This window comes from Azolla caroliniana, unplaced genomic scaffold, assembly GCF_043228905.1.
Source record: "Azolla caroliniana isolate FFs.n. ecotype wild unplaced genomic scaffold, voAzoCaro1.0.p SCAF_3, whole genome shotgun sequence".
NCBI lineage: Eukaryota > Viridiplantae > Streptophyta > Polypodiopsida > Salviniales > Salviniaceae > Azolla > Azolla caroliniana.
The window spans coordinates 7,085,532-7,107,055 of NW_028230438.1; the positions used below are offsets into that span (position 1 = coordinate 7,085,532).

Below are 21,524 nucleotides of genomic sequence, written 5' to 3' on the forward strand. Positions count from 1 at the left end.
CCACAGGGATTTATTTCCAATAATAAAAAAATGATGTGATTAGGAAATTAAAACACATTAAAAGAAATTACACCCAACAAGCTTATTGTCAATTAAGAACTTTTGCATTTTGGAAATCTATGAGATTATTGTGTTCATTCTAGACAATTGCTCTATGGGGAGAACCATGCAACCATTACTACAGAGGATTTGACACTGGCCAAATGATCTTTGTCATAGATCTCAACATTTATTTCTGCAACTTCAAATTTATGTGAATGAAAAACGATCGGATAGAGTTGCATATATGCCCATGGTTTGTATCAAGGCACTTCCATGGGAAAAATCAGTTGCCTTATCTCCCATGATGAAGGGCATGGATAGATCAACATTGGCTAAACTTGTGACAAATGTAGACGACCATCTACATAATCCTAATTATGACATTCATGCAACCACTGTTTGTACTAATCAAACTTATTCTGTTAGCAGTTCCAACAACATCAATGCTTTCATCAAATATGACCATCATAGTTTTTTTCTTTTCTTTTCTTTTTTTCCAAAAAAAGTATATACTCCTTTAGTTAAAATATACACAAACTCGATCCCTTTCTCGGGAAGGCCGAGCCAAGACTATCCTATCCTACACAAGAGATCTTGCTTCTTTATCTTACACTTACACATATGGCTCTAGCCATCACCTACATTCACTATCCCACATGCCATGTCTTTCACTCCCCTCATTTATCTAATGGGAGGGGGGAACAACCATTTGGGTACTTCATACTTCCATAGTATATCCATTCCATTTGTTGCAGCTATCGGTGTAGTACACCATCGCTTTCGAAAATTCAACTTCATTAGTTTTGCAACATCATTAGTACCATCAATCCGCTCATATTGAGCTCTTAGTGTAGTTATTAATGTGTGCCAGATTAGCTTCATCGATTCAATTGGGGAGCGTTTGTGTGCTGAAAATACCCTGGTACACCTTGTTGTCCATATATACCATATAGTAATGGGGGCAAGGAACATCCAAAAATCTCCAAGTTTTTTATTTTGTGCACAAGTTGTAGGTACCCTGTTGTTAGTGATCAGCCACACAATGCCATTCTCCCCTCTATACTTAGCATCGCATGTGCTATCGTATTTTGCCACATCATCCTCAAGACAAATCTAGCAAGCATGTCCCTATTTGAGGGTGAACGAACTAGAGGCATGGCAAAGCAAACGTAGTGCCCTTCCCCATACGGCCACTACCTCGCAACATTCCCATAGACAATGGGAAATGCTTTCTATCTGTCCACAAGCAGTACATCTAAGGTCTACATTGGGGCCTTTACCCCACGTCCCTACCAGCAAGGCTCTGTGTGCAATAAGCCATAAACACATCATTATCTTGCGGTCATATCTGTCATGCCATATCATTTTCCAGAATTTATGTAGTCTCATTTCACTAATGCCCTCCTGTATCCAAAATTTCCTTGCTGCAATCTTGTCGTGTTCTTGTTCTAGTATAATTTGCCTCCCAATCTTCGTGTTATACCTAAATATTTGAACCAGCTTTTCCCCATCAGTTCGTCCTTGAGTTCTCCAACAATACATCGCTAGGTCTCATGATAACTGATCCAAATGCCCTTGTATAGGCCAACACACTGACGTTGGTGTGATCTCCGTTGGTTTAGGGTCAATAATCATATTCTTGCTATTTTTTGCGATTAGCCTAATCAACCTTTCTCTTTGAAAGGCTAGTTGCTCAACTCTTACCATTCCGTGCTCTAGTGTGTAGTAGAATAACTCATTTGATTCTACTTTTATTCCCTTAATGCCAATTAAATAGTTCTCAACATCTATAAGTTCTGTCCACGCAATTTCAGAGGTTGCTACTTCTTCCTCTTCCAGGGTATTCCTGTAGCATGCAATGACATCTGTAATTCTCTTGAGCATGCCTTTACCCTTGCTTATTCTCCATATTCTAGCCTTTTGAGTGCCCACCTCATTGGACAAAAACCTCTCCCACTCCACTAATGCATTCCCTTGGGTATTGATTAACTCAGCCCATTTGAAACCTGCTTTTTGGCCTATCATCAACCCATCCATATCTCTAATCAATGGGTTCCATACAATTGGCTTGTACATCCGCGCATATGCATCATTTCTCCACCTACATGTGATCCCCTTTCTGATTTCTTGTCATGCTTTCATAATTCCAATAGCACAACTCTGCATACTTCCCCAGTATTTGGGTCTCATTTCTGGCACAAAGCCCCAAAATGGGTTGCTTGGCCATCGTCCACCTGGTCTCGGCAACCACATCTTCCATCTACGTTGCCATAGAACTTTCCAAGGTGCCTCAGGAGGTTGTAGGCTCCTGACCACTAGTTTGCCTAGCAAGGCCTTCGTTTGCACCACGGGATCTATCAAACCCACCCCCCCTTCACTTTTCCTTTTTATAAGCGTGGTCCAAGCAACCTTTGCACAAGCCTGTTTTTCCTCCGTGTCCTCCCATAAGAAATTTCTGATAATCCTTTTTATCAATTTCATCGACTTGGGCACGATTATCCAGCATGCAACTGTATGCCAAATAGTGGCCATTAGAATCTGATTTGCAATCACAATCTTGCCCGCAAAGGATAGTTTTCTTGCATTCCACCATATTAACTTCGGTTTTATTTTGTCCACTAGTAGATTGTAATGTTCTACTCGATCGATGTCCATACCAATTTGGAAACCCAAGTATCTAGTAGTTTCTCCTTTCCTCAACCATCTAAAATTGGGGTCGGGGACCCAATTTAACATGGGCTTATTATTGATCCAAATGCCCACAGATTTATTCCAATTTATTTTAGCATCCAATCCCCTACAAAACTCATCAATTGTGTTTTGCAATCTGCCCAAGTTGTGTGCATCACCTTTGACATAGGTCATTGTGTCATCAGCATATGCCGTATCAAGCACCATACCTTCATCATCGGGCAAGGTAAGGCCTTGTATTTGCCAAGATCTATCAGCAAGTTGATAATGCAAAGCTTCTGCTGCAATGATGTATAAGTACGGGGCCAATGGGTATCCTTGGCGTACCAAACATAGCATCTTAAAGCTCTTCCCCATACTTCCGGCCATTAACACTTGGCTGGATGCACCTCTGTAAAAGGCACTCATTCCAAGGATCCATTGTTGTTCAAAGCCTAGGGCTGCCATCACTGCTTCTAGGAAATCCCATGAAATCCTGTCATATGCTTTTTCGAAGTCGAGTAGCATTACTGGTAGGTCCACTTCTTGCTCCTCCGCCCATGCTGAGTATTCCCAGAATGTTATCACATTGTCAACAATGCTCCGGTTTTCGAGGAAGCCAGTTTGTGTTGTATGTATAATGTTCCCAAGAACCATTTTCTATCTCTTACTTACGACTTTGGCCATTATCTTATATGCATTTGTGAGAATCGTCAATGGTCGCCAATTATCAAGCATTGTTAGGTCTTTACCAACCTTGGGTATTAAATAAATCATGCCTCTACACATTGTTGTGGGCATTAATCCTTCTACCATAATGTATTGCATCCTTGCCAGCATGTCATCCTTAATTAGATGCCAATATTGGATGTAAAAGTATATAGGAAGTCCATCAATTCCTGCATAGCTTTGTTTGTTCATATCCCCAATAACATCCCACAATTCATGCATACCTATAAGGGTATTTAGTCGGTCCATCATCTGAGTTGTAACTTTCCTTGGTATCCTATTTATTATATTTCTGAAGGCAACCTGGTCAATTAGTTCCTCATTGCATACACTTAGTAGTTGAGTGTAATAGCTTGTGGCTATTTCAAGCATTTCCTCTTTGGATGTGGTCATTGTGCCATCTATCTTTTTTAAGCATGAAGGTTGAATCCCGGATCCTTTGCATTTAACAGCTTCAAAAAAGCCTTTAGTAACCCAATCTCCTACCCTCATCCAGCTTGTTGCCTTACTTCGATAGGCATAGGTACTCCTAAGTTTTTGGTACATCTCTAATTTGCTTTTGGCCTCCTCTAGTCGAGCCTCAATCCATACATTATGTGGGTATAATTCTCTTAGTTGTTGCATAGAAGCGAGTGACCATTGCATTCTCTGCATTTTCTCCCTTATCTCTTTTCTAATTTCAATCGCTTTATGTTGAAAAAAATTTGCACATGCCTCAAGTTTCCCAGCCAGCCTATGAGCAGGGTCAAGGTACCTCCATTTGATATTAGACCATATTTTCCGTATATCATCAGTCCATTTAGTATCCATAACCAATGCCTTGCACACCTTCACATTATGTGGCTTGCATCGATTGTTTTCTTGTATGTGCAATAGAACTGGGGCATGATTAGAGAACATTGTACTCGGACAAATAATGCATCTGCCTTTCCTATCCATGAGTCGAGGGTCCAAATACCATCTGTCCAACCTGGACATCGTCCGCCCATGCACACTTCCTCCTACTCTAGAGTATCGAAGATATTTTTCTTTTTGTATTTGAAAGTCAGTTGCATTCCAACAGTCTATCACATTATATGCTAAACAAAACTTATCCCATGCATACTTCTCCATGTATTGGCTGCTGAAATCCATGTATTAGCTTATCCCCTGCACCGTGCCATTTGCATTGCCTCTTCTATCTTCTAGATGCTCCACCATATTAAAGTCTCCTCCAATGATCCACAACTCAGCATCTGGCTTCTTGGCCACTAATTGCAACCAGAATTCTTGTCTTTCAACAGTTGAGTTTGGGGCATATATGTTCAGAATGCCCAAGTGCCCACAGCTATGTTTTATCCTTAATACTTATGTAGACAACACGACCCTCTATTAAACTCCCCCTGCTTGTACAATCAACAGTAAACTTAGCTTTCATGGCAATAAGTACTCCCCCCTGAATCTGCCTATTCCCCGTAACTGTTGACCATGTATTGGTTCAATTCCCAGGGCAAATGCTTCCAATTTTATTGATCTTATCCTCATCTAGATGGTGCTCCTGCACCAAGATAATATTAGGCACCACTGCCTCGATGCAATGCTGGATTTCAGCAGCCAATACATTCTTTTTCATCTGGAATTGGGTGCCACCAATTCCTTGTATATTCCAAGTTATGGGTGCACCTTTGATCTCAATATAGACCCCAATGGGTGCCAAATGATTGGCTTGTGGACATGAGTTCAAACTACCCTTATCCTATCAATGATGGTTAGGAAACAATTCATCCTCGCTCACATAAGCTATGAATAAAACCCTCCTTCAATGTTTGCCCAATATATGGTGCAACATTAGTTCTCTTGAAACATGAAGGAGTTTTTCCAAATCACCACATTAACACAAGATGCCCTGTAATCATCATAAAGCTTCCAGTGGCTCCAGTGTGCTCATCCCCTAGACTTTTGTCCATATCATGACTTTCCCATCCTCGGCATGCCACACCTCAACCTACCTCTACATTTAGAGTCACATGCCTTCTTACCATAGTTTCAAACACCAAACCCCTACTTTATTCACCTTGATTTTTCTTCCACAACACAATCCCCATCTATCACCCTTCTACCACAACACCTTGACTTTTATTTATTTATTTAAACTTTTTATTCTTCTCAAGCTTTTTCTTCATGTTGTACAAGTTAAGTTTATGTCTTCTTCTTAAATATAAAAGCCTAAACTTTTATTAGTGATTTCCAAATATTTCATGAAAATTTAGCACGATGACAAGTTTGCTTGGCTACCCTTGGTAGAGCTTGTCTTTACAAGCCATACATCGATTCTAGATTTAGGACCAAAGTCACAATGAACGGTCAAGATGAAAAATTGTATTGGGATGATGATGGAACAATATTTTATTCATATGTGGCTAACCCATTGTTAAAAGCCATCATCATATTAGCTCTCATCAGAATGATTAGAAGTAGTAGAAAGTTATTCAAATGGAACAATAAAGGTAGTTAATAGTTGGTCAATTGAAAATTTCAATTCATCGATGAACCATACGTTAGACAATTTCATACCATGAACCATGGCAATTGGTAGTGACGAAAGACATACACGAACTACCAAAACTATGCAGTATCCTACATTCAAATAGGGGGGTGGACAAGTATGTCAACTCATCAGTGGCCACCGAAATTGAGACGATTAAAACAAATGATAGCCCCTTCATAGATGAGTAATTGTGTATCAACTAGAGAGTTTTTATTCTTACTAGGTAATAGTATGATGGAGATACACATGTGACATGAGAACAACAAACCCAAAAAAGTAAAAATGAACCACATTTTAAAACTCGATTCTTTTTATATAATTTTATTTTTCAGTACATACATTTAAATGAAAATCTTGTCCTACATGGAGAAGCGTGTTAAAACTTTATTCACTTGGGTCGGAACAATTATATTTTAATGCCTATTTTGCATACTTGTCATAACTCTTTAAACATACACTATGTAGCCCTTTAGTTTTATGTGCTTCCTCAAGAGCTCTATATTGAATCAAATCTCATTACATTTTCGCACATTTTCAGGAGGTTTATGTGTAAATGAAACCATTTGTCAACAACAAAATATGTATTGCGCATTATACTTGAATGTAGCGGTTATTTAATTTCCAAATCCTTTTAAATAGCTTTACGGTGTTATTTCATACTAGCACTCGACATTGATTAAAGTACTTACATGAATGTCGCATACTCATAAAGGTTGTTCAAACTCTCCAATATTGATTGAATACAAGTACAAAGTCCAAGCTTGTCTAAGTCGTAATGATGGCCATGTGCAACACATTGTTTATCTTTTTATTGCATCGACAACTTACAAGATGCCGTTTGCTCACATGTCTAATACCAAGTCATCGAGAAGCCTTGAAATTGGCCATTAGGGCTTATATCTTTTGAATATATGACAAAACCTTGTTAGCATTTTATGAATCTTCTAATCTTAGACATGACTTGTTTTGTATGTAATGGCAAGAGCAAATGTTTTGTATGCTACTCCAAGTTACAACCAACGTGTAGTAATGATCCACATATGTATGTATGCAGTCTATTTTGAAGGACCCCAAAGATCAACTTTAATTTTCAAACTAAGTACACAATGTCGAGGCTTCCAAGGATATTGGGGTCTACTCACTTTTTGAATAGTGTACAATTCGGAATATTTCTTAAGATAATGGAAATGTTTAAATCCCTTATTTTCATTAGGAACCAAATGAAACACAACAATCTATGTTTTCTATATTAAAGGAAAAGAAATGAAAAATCTAGTACACCAGAGGATAACATGGTTTATGGATACTTTTTCATCCACGACACCTGCTCCCCTTTATTTCTAGTTTATTTCTACGTATATTGTATTTGCATTTGTATTTGTTCATTCCAAAACTGGAGAGATATCTTAAGTCATTAACAAAATGCGCCTTGCCAATGTCCATCTAGGTTTCAAATTCAGAAATACCTCTTCTCTTGCATTTATATCATCATATCGTTATTGTCTAGTTTCTTGTTTATATGATAATGGATGGTCATCATTGTGAGAAAGCACATCGCTACAGTAATGTTGAACATGTTTGATCTTAGTGGCTCCTTTGAAATTTTAACGTTCTAGAGCTCATGTGGCTTGCCCATTTCATTTCATTGACTCACATTCCCTTTACATTCAATCGCTCTGTGCGTCTCTCTCTATTTGTGTGTGTGTGTGTGTTCACATGCTTACCTACCACATATGTATTAATTTTTTTAGTAAAACCTACATTGGAATCCAGGAAGATGAAAAATCACACCCTCATATAGTCATAACATCGAGAGCTATGATGAAAGAGTACATACAGTGTTGATACATTACGGTTTTAAAGATATGACAAAACTCTAGCATTAACATGCAAGCCCATGGTACTATCATGAACATGACAAACTTTAGCATTAACATGCAACGCCCATAGTACTACTACTAGATAGTAGAGTGTGAAGAGGAGTTCCTAACCAAATGCATTCAAACGCTTTGAAGAGAGAGTAACACCCGACATCTTATATGATCGTAATGAGTTTGGTACGAAGTTATGTTCCGATATATACATATATATAACCGACAAACCAAAAGAAGTTGGTGTGATGCTGCTACCGACAAGGCTTCGGCGATCTCGTACGAGTTTGTTCCGATATGCGGGCGGGGGTATGCACACATCGAAAAGGAACCAGAAGAAAAAGGTCTAGCAAGATGTTGCCAAACCGAAGCGAGGCCCTTGCGCATATGTATGATCCATGCTAGTGGAGGAGGAGCTCGAGATGTTATGGGTGAGACAGCAAGCAACATAAAGAGATTGCCATACATATATATGTATATACATGTACGCATGTACGTATGTGTGTGTGTGTATGTATGTATGTATTCGTACATATACATGTATGTATGTGTGTATGTACATACATGTTCCCCATGGGGGAAGGAGAAGCTCCTACTACATCCCCATAGCAAACAAACGTGAATTTATTCACTCTCATTCATGTGGATCATTCTCAATGTGTGATGAGGAGCGCCAATGAGATGTAAAATGTGTTTGTAACTCAACATTTTTTTAAATGTTATCCCCACACATCTATACATACATACATATCTGTATTTTTATACATACATACATACATATCTATACATACACATACACACAGACACACATATATATACACATACATACATTTCTATATTTTTATACATACATACATACATACACAAGGTGTTAATGTGTTAGTAACAAAACCTTTTTATGTTAGCCCGGTACATCTATACATACGTATACATACGTACATAACGTATGTGTACATATACATACATACACACACATACATACATACATATGTGTACATATGTACATCATGGCATACATACACACATACATATCTATCTGTACAGAGATCTCTCTGTACACATATAAAATATAGACAGTGTCTCGACAAAAAGAGGTCGTGTGTTCGAATCCGTCCATCACCATCACCATCACCATCTCTCTGTGTCTGCCTGTCTGTCTGTCTGTCGCAGAGCTCCTTCCATTTCCCATGGAAAGAAAGCAACCAAGCAGCTCCCATTAAAGCTTCCACATACCAGTCACGACGTATAGAATCTTGCTGTAATAAGCCGTGTAGAAACCTCCACATACAGTCTGAGGAGGAGATGGAGGTAAAGATGGATATGGAGGTGAAGATGGTACAGAACCTGCAGTAATCCGCGCTTTGATGGTATAGAACCTGCAGCAATCCGTGCTTTTTACTGGCCTGCCGCCTGCAATCAAGCTTTTTCCATTAAAGCTTCCACATTCAGTCTGAGGTAGTTAAACCTGCGGTAAGCCACTTTACTTTTACCGGCTAAACCTGCAATCAAGCTTCCACAGACAGTCTGAGGTAGTAGTACCTGCAGTAAGCCACTTTACTGTCTACACCAGCAACCGAGCTTCCATTAAAGCTTCCACGTACAAGCTGAGGTAGTAGAATTTGTAGTAAGCCAATTTTACTGTCTACTCTATTAAACAAGCTTCCATTAAAGCTTCCATATATAATCTGAGGTAGTAGAACCTGCAGTGAGCCACTTTACTGAACCTGCAGCTTCCCTCCTCCACTTACGCTAAGCTTCCGCGTACAGCTTCTCACTTCCTGACTCGGAGCTTTCCATTAAAGCTGTTTTTGAGGCCATACAGAGCATTCTTGAAAAGCTTGCGATCTACCATGCTCGACTGTAATTACAGTAATGACCATCATAATCATAACAGCACTAGTACCCAAGGCATCGTGTCCATCCTTCTCTCCTCTGCAGATCTGTCCAAGCTCGACCTCTCACAGCTTCAGCTTTGCAGTATCCATGGAAACCCTGTCATGGCTGATCAAATTTCCTGCCTCTCTCCTCCTCCATCTTCTCCCTTAATAGTTTCTGCATCTTCGTCTTCAACTTATTTTTCAGAAAATTCTTCATCTTCATCTTCTGCCGCTGATTCGTCTTCATCCTGTGCTTCTTCGTCTTCTGCTTTTTCATTAACTTCGTTCACTACTTCTCCTGTATCCATTCCCACTCACGGACAGTACCGTCTTGCCGAGCCCAGCTATGGCGATGATTTCTCTTTCCCAACTCCTCACCGCGTCCTGAATGGTACAAACAATCCCACTGAAGAAACAGTGGATTCGTCTTATCGCAAAGTAGACGACATCACTGTGGAATTGAACTTCCCTACCCTGGTCACGAACAAAGCAGAAAGCACCTACGCAGAGAGCGAAATGATCAGATCAAACAGCAGTAGGAAGAAGAAGAAGAATACATCAGCGATGGTGGCACCTCTAGAGCTGGAGGAGAAAGCCATGGTGATAAGGAAGACGCATATGGTGAGAAGTTCGATGATGAAGACGGCGAGGAATAAGCTTAGAGGTAACGATGTGCAGAATGAAGGTGAAGATGGAGATGAAGATGACGATGAAGATGAAGATGAAGATGGTGATGAAGCAATCCCTGTGATTGATCTTCAGTCTTCACCTGCTGCGAGGTTTCTGCTACAAGTTAGGATGCCAGGGGAGCTCAGTACGCCCTCTGGTATGTCGACCGCGCACATGGCTGCCATTCCTTTCCTCTGGGAAGATCAACCAGGCAGACCTAAACAGCTATCCCCTCCTCCTTCTCCTTCTCCTCTTCCGCCTCCTCTTCCTCTTGATCTCATCAAGCTTCCATCGCCATCTCCATCTCCATCTCCATCTCGTAACTATATACCCCTTCCCCCTCGCCTTCTCCTCGCTAACCATTCTTCTTCTCCTGTGGTTGACGCATCCTTTTCTTCTTCTTCTTCTTCTAGATCGTCTTATCTTACTTCTACTGTTCCGTCCTCATCTTCTTCGCCTTTTCCTGCTTCCAGAAAGCTCAACGTCGCCTCTCTCGTCAATATTTTCTGCAGATCAGCAGCAAAGGCACAGCAGAGAAGTGGTGATAATTGTGATGGATCAAACCAGAAGAAGAAGAGGAAGGCATTTCCCACCACAAGTTATAGCTTCCATGGTGCTTTCAGGAAGAACGACAGGGTGAGCGGTCCCTTGAGCACCATGACCATTGCGGAGAGCAGCATCTCGTCTCTGCTTCCATTAGGAGCCGATGGATGTGTGGAAGAGAGTGTATGTAATTCTGTCTCATCTCAAGGTAGCCATAGCCACTCAGACACTCTGAAAGTGCAGAGTAAGTTAATGTCTGGATCACCATCCAGAAGTGGAATACCTTCTTCTGAGATATCCAATAACAGAAAGGAGATGAAGCAGAAAGCGAAGAAGAAGAAGAAGGGGAGCTATAACTTCTTCCTCAAGCTGCCTAGGACAGGCTCTAGAGTCATTGTAAGCATCTACAAAATACCCAGAAGCACAAATTACCTTCTTGAATGCATCAGAGAATGCTCAGTGAATGATACTTCATTTATGCCTGTGATGAATGAAATGAAGGATTTTGTTGCAGTTCTCAAAGGAAATGATGCATATATATTAAGAAGCATGAACATTAGATACATATATGCATATGCACATACATATACATATTGTTCTCAATGGATATATGATCACAATATTATGAAAAGCATTATTATGTACTGTTACTATAGTTAGTTCTCAATAGATAGGATGGATGCATCTTCTTCTTCATCATCATCATCATCAATGGAAGCAGTATATCATTCTAAAAGACCAGATAATGCAATATATCATGAAACACTAGATACTTTTAACTCTCAAATGCATATTGATCACAATATCAGTATAATTAGTTCTCAATAGATAGGATGCATCATCATCATCATCAATGGAAGCAGTATATCATTCTAAAAGACCAGATAATGCAATATATCATGAAACACTAGATACTTTTAACTCTCAAATGCATATTGATCACAATATCAGTATAATTAGTTCTCAATAGATAGGATGCATCATCATCATCATCAATGGAAGCAGTATATCATTCTAAAAGGCCAGACCATATCCTGAAACACTAGATACTTTTTCACTCTCAAATGCATATTGTTGTTATGATTTATGGTGCTACATCACGATGGATGATACAAAAGCAAGCATTCTCATGTTAAGGCATGTCTCTCTTTTCTTTTCCTGTTTTTTTAGGTTGCAGCATATAAAGCCATAAGGCGAGCTCTGCGTCGCAAGAGGACCTCCAACCGATCGAAGCTCGTCTTCAGCCATTCAACATTGGAGTATCATAACCTCGATTCATAGATTTCCACATATGATATAATGATGCAATCTCTGAAGATTAGACTTGTAAAATCCACACCATGTTTTCCTGTTGTCATGGGTACCTATCTATCTATGACAAACTTTTATCTATCTATATGCATACTTAGGTGTGTAAAGCAAAGCCAAAATAACATGCCATAAATTGAAAGCCTTATAATCCACATACAAAGATTCATGAACTTTTATAAATAAAGTAGTTAGAAGTTTAAGACATAAACTTAATACACCATGCTTCTTTCTCTCTTTCTCCAGAACTATTATGTCTCTAGTTTGTGGAAAATGCTTTATTTCCTCTCCCCCTCACCCTGATTGCATTCCTACCTTCATCATATTCTGTGCTAATGGATGCCTACCATGCTTTCATAATGCTTTGGGGGTATGTGTGTATACACAATTGAATGATTATAAGCTTGGAAAGCTTGGATTTTTGGATTAGACAATTTCCCAAGTTTCCTAGCCAAATGTTTCCAATACTCAATGCAATGGACATGCATGTCTTCGCACTGGAACATGCGTTGTCTTTGTGCCGAAGTTTCGTTGTAGCCTTTCTAAGGAGACATAAAATCGATGCATACTTTACAAACTCTAAAGAAGTACATGTGTGTTCGTAAGGCCTGGTTATACCTTATTCGATGGAGCACCATGGGGACCATAGTTCTCAATGTACCCCAAGTAACTGCCACCTCCACACAATAGCAAATTCTCACTCCGCGTAGTACCCCTTGTAGGACCATTCCATACATATATGAGATAGTTTATTTGGTGGGCCTAGAACATTGATTGAACTTTTTATGTTCCTAGTAGTTTTTATGTTAGGTTTCTACTTAGTAGTAAATGTAATAAATTTATTTTACAAATATATTACCCTTTTTTGGATGCATTTTTACAATATCTTAACTTATTGGCCAATGCCGTATGGCTCTGAGTTTTGGTGATTGTCTGTTGTCTAGTTCCTATTGTTCTTCTAACTTTGGTAACTATTCACATGCACTACATTGCTATGGTACCCAAAAGAAGTATATTGCACATGGTAGGGTTCGGAGAATCATGAAGCTTGCATAAGCGACCAGTCACCACTATCCACACAAATTGCTTGTATCTTACCTCTTGCTAGATTGCCCACACTCTATCAATCACCTACCAAACATATCAATCTTATCCTCACAAGTTATAAAATCCCAACTAGTGTTGCTTCCACCTTGATGATGCTATCAAAAACACTCAATGATCGCCCCTTTCTTACTCGTAAGCTTTGTATTCATACACCATTCACCATTTAGAAAAGTTACAAGCTTTGTGATACAAGATAGAAGGCTTACAAACATCTATATTTAAACGCTACAAGCATGTTTTAGCCAGAAAGTTAGATCCATTGGTTGATAGACCAATAATCATGTTCCACCTTAAATAAGCGTCCTCTCTACTTAAAGACACCACTCAATTTCCTAACCTAGCCTATGTCCACATCATATACATTGTCGCCATCTTGCCATATTCACATGTGCCGGGCAACAATCAATACACACACAAATGCTAGTGTTGGAACATTTACACCAAGCGTGTGGAGTTGGTAAGTTACTCTCCAACTGTTTTAATGATGTGCATTGTTATTGAAAGCGCAAATCGTTACCAACCAAAGAAAATTGTAAGAATTGATTATTGTTAAAACCATGGTGAAAACAGTTATTAAAGGTAGGGCATCACAATTGAGTGTGATTAATGAGTCTCCTCATAACAATCCCTTAAAGGAAATGTGTGGAAAGCAAAATATGAACAGAAGCCCCTTAAATGCAGAACGAACATACTTTTTTACATGGTTAATGTATCTCATTAAATTTCCTCATAGAAGTGATTGTGAGCTGAATTTTAAGGAAGAAAGGGCACGTTGACAACCAAGGATGGTCTTTAGCATGTATGACCACTTACAATTTTCATGATTACAAAGGTGACAATTTCATACTTCTGTACAACATGGGATTCCACCCTTCTTCCAAACTGTGACTGAAAGACATTATAGAACTGGTAGGATATAATCTTTGCAGAGGAATCATGAACACATAATCATATGATTTGCCTAAGACATCATGAAGCAATCATGATGCATCTCAATCTTCCAAAACATGCAAAATATGACATCAATGTTTTTTAGGGAAGACCATATATGACACGTGTCATGGCAGCAGAAACATTGTCAAGGGTATTCACTACTTGCAGCCCCGAATAGTGTCATGGCAGTAGAAACATTATCCAGAGTATTAACCACTATATAAACACTTTTCAAAGGCTTGCAAAACTATCTGTTTGAATCCTGTTAAAAAACAAATTGATAAAAAAAACTTTCAATGGCAAAACAATTCTATTACAAAATTTGAATCACAGCTGTGTTGTTGAGATGAGCGTTTGGCATCCACAACATAGCTCGATCAATGTGATTTCTCCCTGTTATAAAGGGGAAGATATTTCCACCTTTAAACACCAGAGATTTTGATGATCATGAGCTCTCGACATTGTACAACATGTGCTTTTCGACCTCACAATATAAACACATCCCTGCACATGTGCTATGTGGGTATATTAATAAAGAGATAAAGAGGCAATTATGTGTTCACAATTCCTCTACTGTCATATGATCCCTCCCGACACCAAAGCACTGAAGAGAAGCCTGACACAATGGCTGAAGCAACCCTTGTAAAGATTGCAGGATTTCTCAGACACGATCCCTTTTGACATCAAAATCATTGAAGAGAAGCACGAAGTAATGGCTGAAGCAACCCTTGTAAAGATTGCAGGCTTTCCTGAAGACGAACTTCATCTCGAACCTTTTCTCTTAAAACCGATACCTAAAGCATATAACTAACCACTTGACTTTTCCATTTTAATAATCAAATTAAGATTGAAAACAAAGTTAAGTTCTCAAAATATGATGCAAAACAACCACTATATGTGTTCTGGATTAATAAGAACAAATGTTGTGCTCCAACTAAAGTAATCATTTCATTATGAGAAGGACATTGCGCTCAGGCATGAAGTATAGTCTAAATCTGTGCAAGTTGTCCAATCTGAATCTCTAATTCTATCACATGCATGTATAAACAAATAGGTAACTTGGAAGTGAAAAGAGAAGTCGATATTTACCTGATGCAAAATTGATGTACTCTGAGTAAAATCTGAAGAACATTTGTCAAGCACCTTATGTGCAAATGGAACTAGTACCCTTGAAAATTTGGGAATTGTCACATACCTATGAAACAAAATTTGGGAATTGTCACAGACAATAGGTGAATCTACGAAATGATCAATTAAAATGTAGCAGAAGTAAATCAGCAAGCAAAATCCAAACGCATAAGACAGAGGGTATCACAAAGTATTATCAATACCACAAATCATTTGCCCCAGATTCTCCAATTTAAAAATTTCAAGCATTTGATAAGGCTATTATAATGCTTCTAAGACAGACTTCTGCTAGGAGAAAAATTAGTTCCTAGTCTTGTTGAATGAATCATTTGTCTTCAACCCTTTTAATAATTGTATAAACTTCCCTATACTTTAGCATGGAGGGTACATAACTTCTTGTCATAAAGTGACAGCGTTCTGTATATAATGACTTCTGCTCTTTTTCGAACACACCTACATGAACTATAGAGGAGGAGATCACAGTGAAAGAACTGGTTCTGAAGGCAATGGGTAAAAAACTGCTCTTTATAGCAGAGAAACCAATAGAATAATAGTAAAGACAATCCAGAGTTGCCAAAACCCTCCAAAGCAAGGACATGCGGCAACTCTGTAGATATCAGGGACTTTATGCAGGGAACTGCCCAGACAGAGACGGTTGTCACAAACACGAACAGGTCAGTGCCTTCTAGGATAGTGCTTTGCTCTCTGCAGATGCATCCAAAATTATCAGAATAGCAAGACGCAATCTCCTATATACTTCCCCCATACTTTCTCTTCAGCATGATGGCAACAGATTATTCATCTCTTTTGAGTCAAGGGGATCTTATACAGATGTGATTCAAGCTTCTTGTTCCTAAATTTATGTAAATGAATAAAGAATCAACCAGTTACTTTCTTCCTTCAAATAACACAGAAAAAGTGGCACTGCCAGCAAGTGCATTCTAAACCAACCAACAAAGCTTCAGCGGGCTTATTAATGCATCTCTGAGAAAGAAGACTGAGGAAGAAAAGAAACTCACAATAACCCACTTAACGAAAATACATATATTTTGCACATGGAAGAACATTACATGACAACATGAGACATGCTTACTTATGCAAGAAAATTAGAAGTAGCTCCAGTGATGCCACATCCAGGTTAGATATTGATGAAATCAACCCCTGACGAAAAACTAACTCTTCCATCACAGCAACTATCACCTGCAACAGCAAAACATTACGTTTAGCATGAATTACGTTACAACATCAAGTTGTAATATAAGAATACAAAACAATAGAATTTCTTTACTCATCCATACGCAAACTATTCAAACAATGGAAACAGTTTAGTACTAAAAGTATGCAACATATCATTATAAAATAAGTACTAACAGTGGGATCGGCTGTCTTTAGAGCCGAAACAAGTGCATCCTTGTGTTGAAATTTGCGAAAAAATTTGTCATGCTCTGCAAGACGAGGTAGTCGTTGGCGTTTTACAATGTAATCTCCTTCCTGTATTCACCAGTGATTAGTTACTGAAAAACACAAGTAGCTAGAGGACCAACTCTTGCTCATACCGTGGCTTTCTCTGTGCGTCCTCGCAGAAAATAGCGGTAATTACTGGGCCGCAATACTTTCTCTGTTTTTGGCTGTTCCTGGATAACTCCTGAAACACTTCCAGCAACCTCTGAATCAGCCACTACCATCTTCCTTTTCTGACGAATAAACAGATCTCCAGATGATGTCCCGACAGCCATTGTCCACATTGACTGGGAAAGGTCCATTGACATAATTGGGGATGGGTATTTTGAAGCATGTACTACCTGGTACAAATCAATTAACCACTCCATAAGAACTTTTGACAGTAAACCTTCATTCTTGACGATTATCTGTGCATTTTCTATATCATAATAAAAGCTGAGCAAGCTTTCAGAAAGATAGACTATACATCATTACAAGGACAAAAAGAAAATACCTTAAAATCGCTGATGTCAAACACCTTGACATGGCCGTCCAAAGACCCCGTCAAAAGCCGTGGTGCAAGTGTTGTGTCAGATTGACTCAATTTCATTGATGGAGTAAGGCATAAACATGTCACAGTTTTTTGATGGCTTTTGAGCGCATGCAAAAGCTTTCCACCTCCCAAAACATCCCAGATCTTCACAACATTACCTCCTGTATATGAATAAAACATTACATATCTTCACAAAATTATGATCTCTATGTAACGAGGACAAAATTTGAACAGATCAAGATCAAAGATTATGCTTCTTTACACCTAAGTATTCAATAAGAATTGTTATTCATAAATGAAGGTTTGGTGTTAAAACAGCCCATACCAGCTGTGGCAATTAGGCCCCCAGATGGAAAAAACAGAACATCTTCAAGTGGCTTTCCATGCTGATTATCACAGACAATACATCACATAGTAAATATGCTGAGGTTGCAATGTGTTTCTGAAACACCTTATTGGATATTCGATTAAGGTTAAGGTAGAAAAAAAAAGAACCTGAATCTGTAGAGCAGTTTTTTCTGTCCGTAAATCCCACAAATTTACTGTATGATCATATGATCCTGTAGCCCTTGGGAGTAGATTATGAGAAGTTAAAATTAAATGATGATATCCACTGCTAGCAGTAAACAGTTAATTAATTGTCATGATCAAATACATAATAAAACGGTTCTAAACTACCAGAGGTCTGCACTTGATGGATGTGCAGATCCACTACGGACATAGTCAGTATGACCCTCTAGTTTCAGCAACTCAGTCTGCATTTTACAAAATAAATCGTAAATGCTCACAACCATTAAAATTTAAAACAATGCGATGAATATATTAAATGACCTACCTGGGTTGCCACATCCCACCACCGGACCGTGTTATCATCACTTCCTGAAAGCAAATGTAGCTTGTCTGATGGAGAGTAACGTACCCAGTGCACAGCCCTGTTCCACAAATATTACTATATTGAACACACTAATCATTGACAGACCTAAGAGTGAATACTCATATTTTTTTCCTTTAATCAAATATAGATGAAATGCACTCCCCAGTAGATTACTATACTTCCACTGGCATACAATCATGTTTTTTGCAGTTGGAAAGGAAACAGCTCATTAAAAAGGGTCTGTGCGCTGTGGGCTGAAGGCTGTGGGCTGCAGTGTGAGGAGAAAACTATAGCTGAGTGTTGGATTCTAGAATGACTAAATATATACACTGCAGTATTAGGCAGCTATTACCTTGTATAACTGACTTAGTATTTATTTCAAAAGCAGAGGATAAATCACAATTGTTTTAGATAGTAACAATGTTTTAGATGACCAACTAAATAGTGAAGAGAATGAGACAAATAACTACATGCTTCAAAGTTACCAGCACAGCATGGGGCTGTGCGCTGTGGGCTGTGGGCTGTGAGCTGTGGGCTGCAGTGTGAGGAGAAAACTATAGCTGAGTGTTGGATTCTAGAATGACTAAATATATACACAGCAGGATTAGGCAGCTATTACCTTGTGTGACCTTTCAATTGACGAAGAACTAGTCTACTATTCATGTCAAAGGCCTGCATGAACAGACACAGCATTGTCAGCATATATAGGAGATTAATTGCATAGCAATCAAGGAATGCATCTTTACATAAATATAACCATTAAACAAGCATGCAAATTGCTGTTTTTTTGCAAACAGAAAATTTAATGTCTTCTTCAATCTTAAGTCCATAAATACGCATGGGTTGAATTTTCAGGCACCTAAATGATGATAACCCAACCATTCAAGAAAAGTTCCCACAAGTATGGAAGGTTGAAATAGTATAGTTTAAGGACACCTTGTATATGTTCAGGATCAATCCACTCACATACACAAATATGCATAGAAATGAATACACAAATACCTGAATAATCCCCATCTCACCACCAGCAACAAGCAGTTGCCCATCAGGTCGAAAAACACCAGAATAAGCCTGGTTGCAGCAAAATTAGACACAACATATCAAAATCATTGACAAATGATCCACCACATAAGCATGAAAATATTGTTAAAGGTAGCATTCCATTTCAGTAATGCATGAAATGGTCTTAAAAGCTGTAGCTAAAACATATATTTCAAAAAAAAAACTCATTTACCCAAGAAACTTATTTTTATGATGAACGTTTGGAAATACTTCAGGGAATAAATCTGAGAGAAATATTTATTTTTCCTACTACATTTGTTGGGTTTTCTTGTAAGGAGTATATATTCCATGGATGAAAAGGAAATTCTGCTGATAGCTGTAAAATGTAACCTATCACATCAATGACTTGCGAACTGGTCTTAAAAGCTGCAAAATTGAAACTTACCACATCAGTAAAACGTGAAATGGTTTTCTTCACTTTGCAAGTTTCACCATCATAGACAGTAACCTGCACAAAGAATCAGACATAAAAGAAAAACGTTCAAGTATTTGTCAAATGGTCTCTAAGATTCATAGCACCACAAATTTCATCCATACTAATCAAAATTATCCATAAGCAAGGACCCTTTTATTGTAAAATCCTCATGTAGTATATCCATGGATACACCATTTTCCGTCCTTATATGTCTTATGACATTTTCGTGATGCAATGATGATTATGGTTTTTTATATATGTACGTATATACTCATATTTTTTATATTGATACTCATGACACTATCTCCTTCTTTTGACAATGCATTCCACAAGTTGCAATCCATGAACTATAACGTGCCTTATTGGGATATCAATGATTATATGCAACTAAAACTTCTAGGTGTTAACGAGCTTCTCAGCAACCTTCCAAGTTCAACCACAAGGAACATAATCTAATGAATCAACCAAGTAATCTAATTTGTTGCACACGACCTTGGTGTCCAAAATGGACTCACCTTGTATTCTGGACCATCAACAAGTTAAAAGGAGGTTTTCTTTTTAGCACAAACTTTTAGTGAATAAGAATCTTATTTGACTCGGGTTTGCTATGAAACTCTCTATTATCTTTTCTTCTCCTATTTTTTTCTCTATGCTGAACCTCTCTTGAAAGTTGAAATCACAATTCCAAGTGGCAAACTCTCAATCATTCTTTTATTTTTGTCTACTTATCACTAGGCAATAATCTACTAACGTCATACATGCTCAGCTCACTTTGGAGCCCTCATCATCTTAGAGAGGCCCATGCTAGAGACCTTTTGAAGGAAAGAATTTAACCAGGAAATAATCACCAAACACCAAAGGTTCTTACCTCACTTCAGACCCCTCTTAATCTCAAAGATTGTCCATGCTAGGGACTTTTTGAATGCAAAGATTTTAGACCATCTAAACTCAGGCATTGAATGTTTAAATACCTAAAATATCTATCATGTAATGCCGTTTTTACTGATTTAGCTACATTTACTTTGGTTTCTTCTCAAAGATAAGAGAATTTTTTAAGATGTGTTGTTGAGTCTTACAGGCCATTCTGACCTCTAAAGTCAGTAAACATATCTTTCTTTCTTCGTATTGAACCTCCCATGAATGCTGACATCACAATTCCAGTAATGAAAACAAAAAAAGAAACTGTGCAAAGAAGAAAGAAAAACTTGAAAAACAAAAAGCACCTACAAAGACAACAGAAAGAGAAACTTGCCAACATTAAACATAAAAAATAGCAACTTTGCACAAAAAATTGAAGAATGCTTTAGCAAGTAAACAGCAATTTTTGCACATAAAGTAAACAGTTGCCAAGTAGCACATAAAATCTTGCACAGAGAACAGATAAGATAAGCAACCAAAAAGAAGAAGCGACTCTGTAAGATTAACAAGACAAAAACTTGCTAACTACAAAAGAATCATCCCAGAAAAAGAAGAATAAAAAGAAAGGAAACAAGTTATAATATACATACCCGAGTAGAAGAAGTAACCGCAAAGTGATACGGAGGTTCTGGACAGAAATGTATGCTTGAAACTGATGCGATCTGCTTCTGGATGTCCTTGGAAGAGAAAGATTTCCAGTACTTCGACTCAGCGGCCCGGGGATTCCTAGACCCGGAGAACTTCTTTGCCTTCACAGGTCTGTAGTCTGTGATCATCATCTCTCCGTCCATCGCTGCAAAAACCTTCTGTTACGTCTTCTTCTTCTTCTGCTTCTTCTGCTTCTGCATAAACCCTCGC

At 38.4% G+C, this 21,524-nt stretch overlaps 2 protein-coding genes across 5 annotated transcripts; one reads left to right on the forward strand and one right to left on the reverse strand.

The window, feature by feature from the left end:
• Positions 1-8,958: 8,958 nt before the first annotated feature.
• LOC147866098 (uncharacterized) lies at positions 8,959-13,112 on the forward strand. 4 transcript variants are annotated; one of them, XM_087316473.1, is made up of 3 exons: positions 8,959-10,401; positions 10,432-11,324; positions 12,099-13,112. In XM_087316473.1, exons 1-3 carry the CDS (start codon positions 9,690-9,692, stop codon positions 12,207-12,209), a joined length of 1,716 nt encoding a protein of 571 aa, XP_087172599.1. In that variant the 5' UTR covers positions 8,959-9,689; the 3' UTR covers positions 12,210-13,112. The 4 variants fall into 4 exon arrangements, with proteins under 4 accessions (XP_087172599.1, XP_087172597.1, XP_087172598.1 ...); XM_087316471.1 differs by having other exon boundaries at positions 8,959-9,448; positions 9,530-11,324; XM_087316472.1 differs by having other exon boundaries at positions 8,959-9,361; positions 9,511-11,324.
• A 1,431-nt stretch (positions 13,113-14,543) lies between these two features.
• On the reverse strand, positions 14,544-21,524 carry LOC147866099 (protein SLOW WALKER 1-like). Its single transcript, XM_087316474.1, has 14 exons — positions 21,257-21,524; positions 19,719-19,781; positions 19,274-19,342; positions 18,891-18,943; positions 18,233-18,329; positions 18,076-18,152; positions 17,893-17,965; positions 17,723-17,783; positions 17,359-17,558; positions 16,961-17,206; positions 16,776-16,895; positions 16,498-16,604; positions 15,366-15,471; positions 14,544-15,070 (listed from the first exon to the last, which is right to left on the reverse strand). Exons 1-14 carry the CDS (start codon positions 21,455-21,457, stop codon positions 14,966-14,968), a joined length of 1,578 nt encoding a protein of 525 aa, XP_087172600.1. The 5' UTR covers positions 21,458-21,524; the 3' UTR covers positions 14,544-14,965.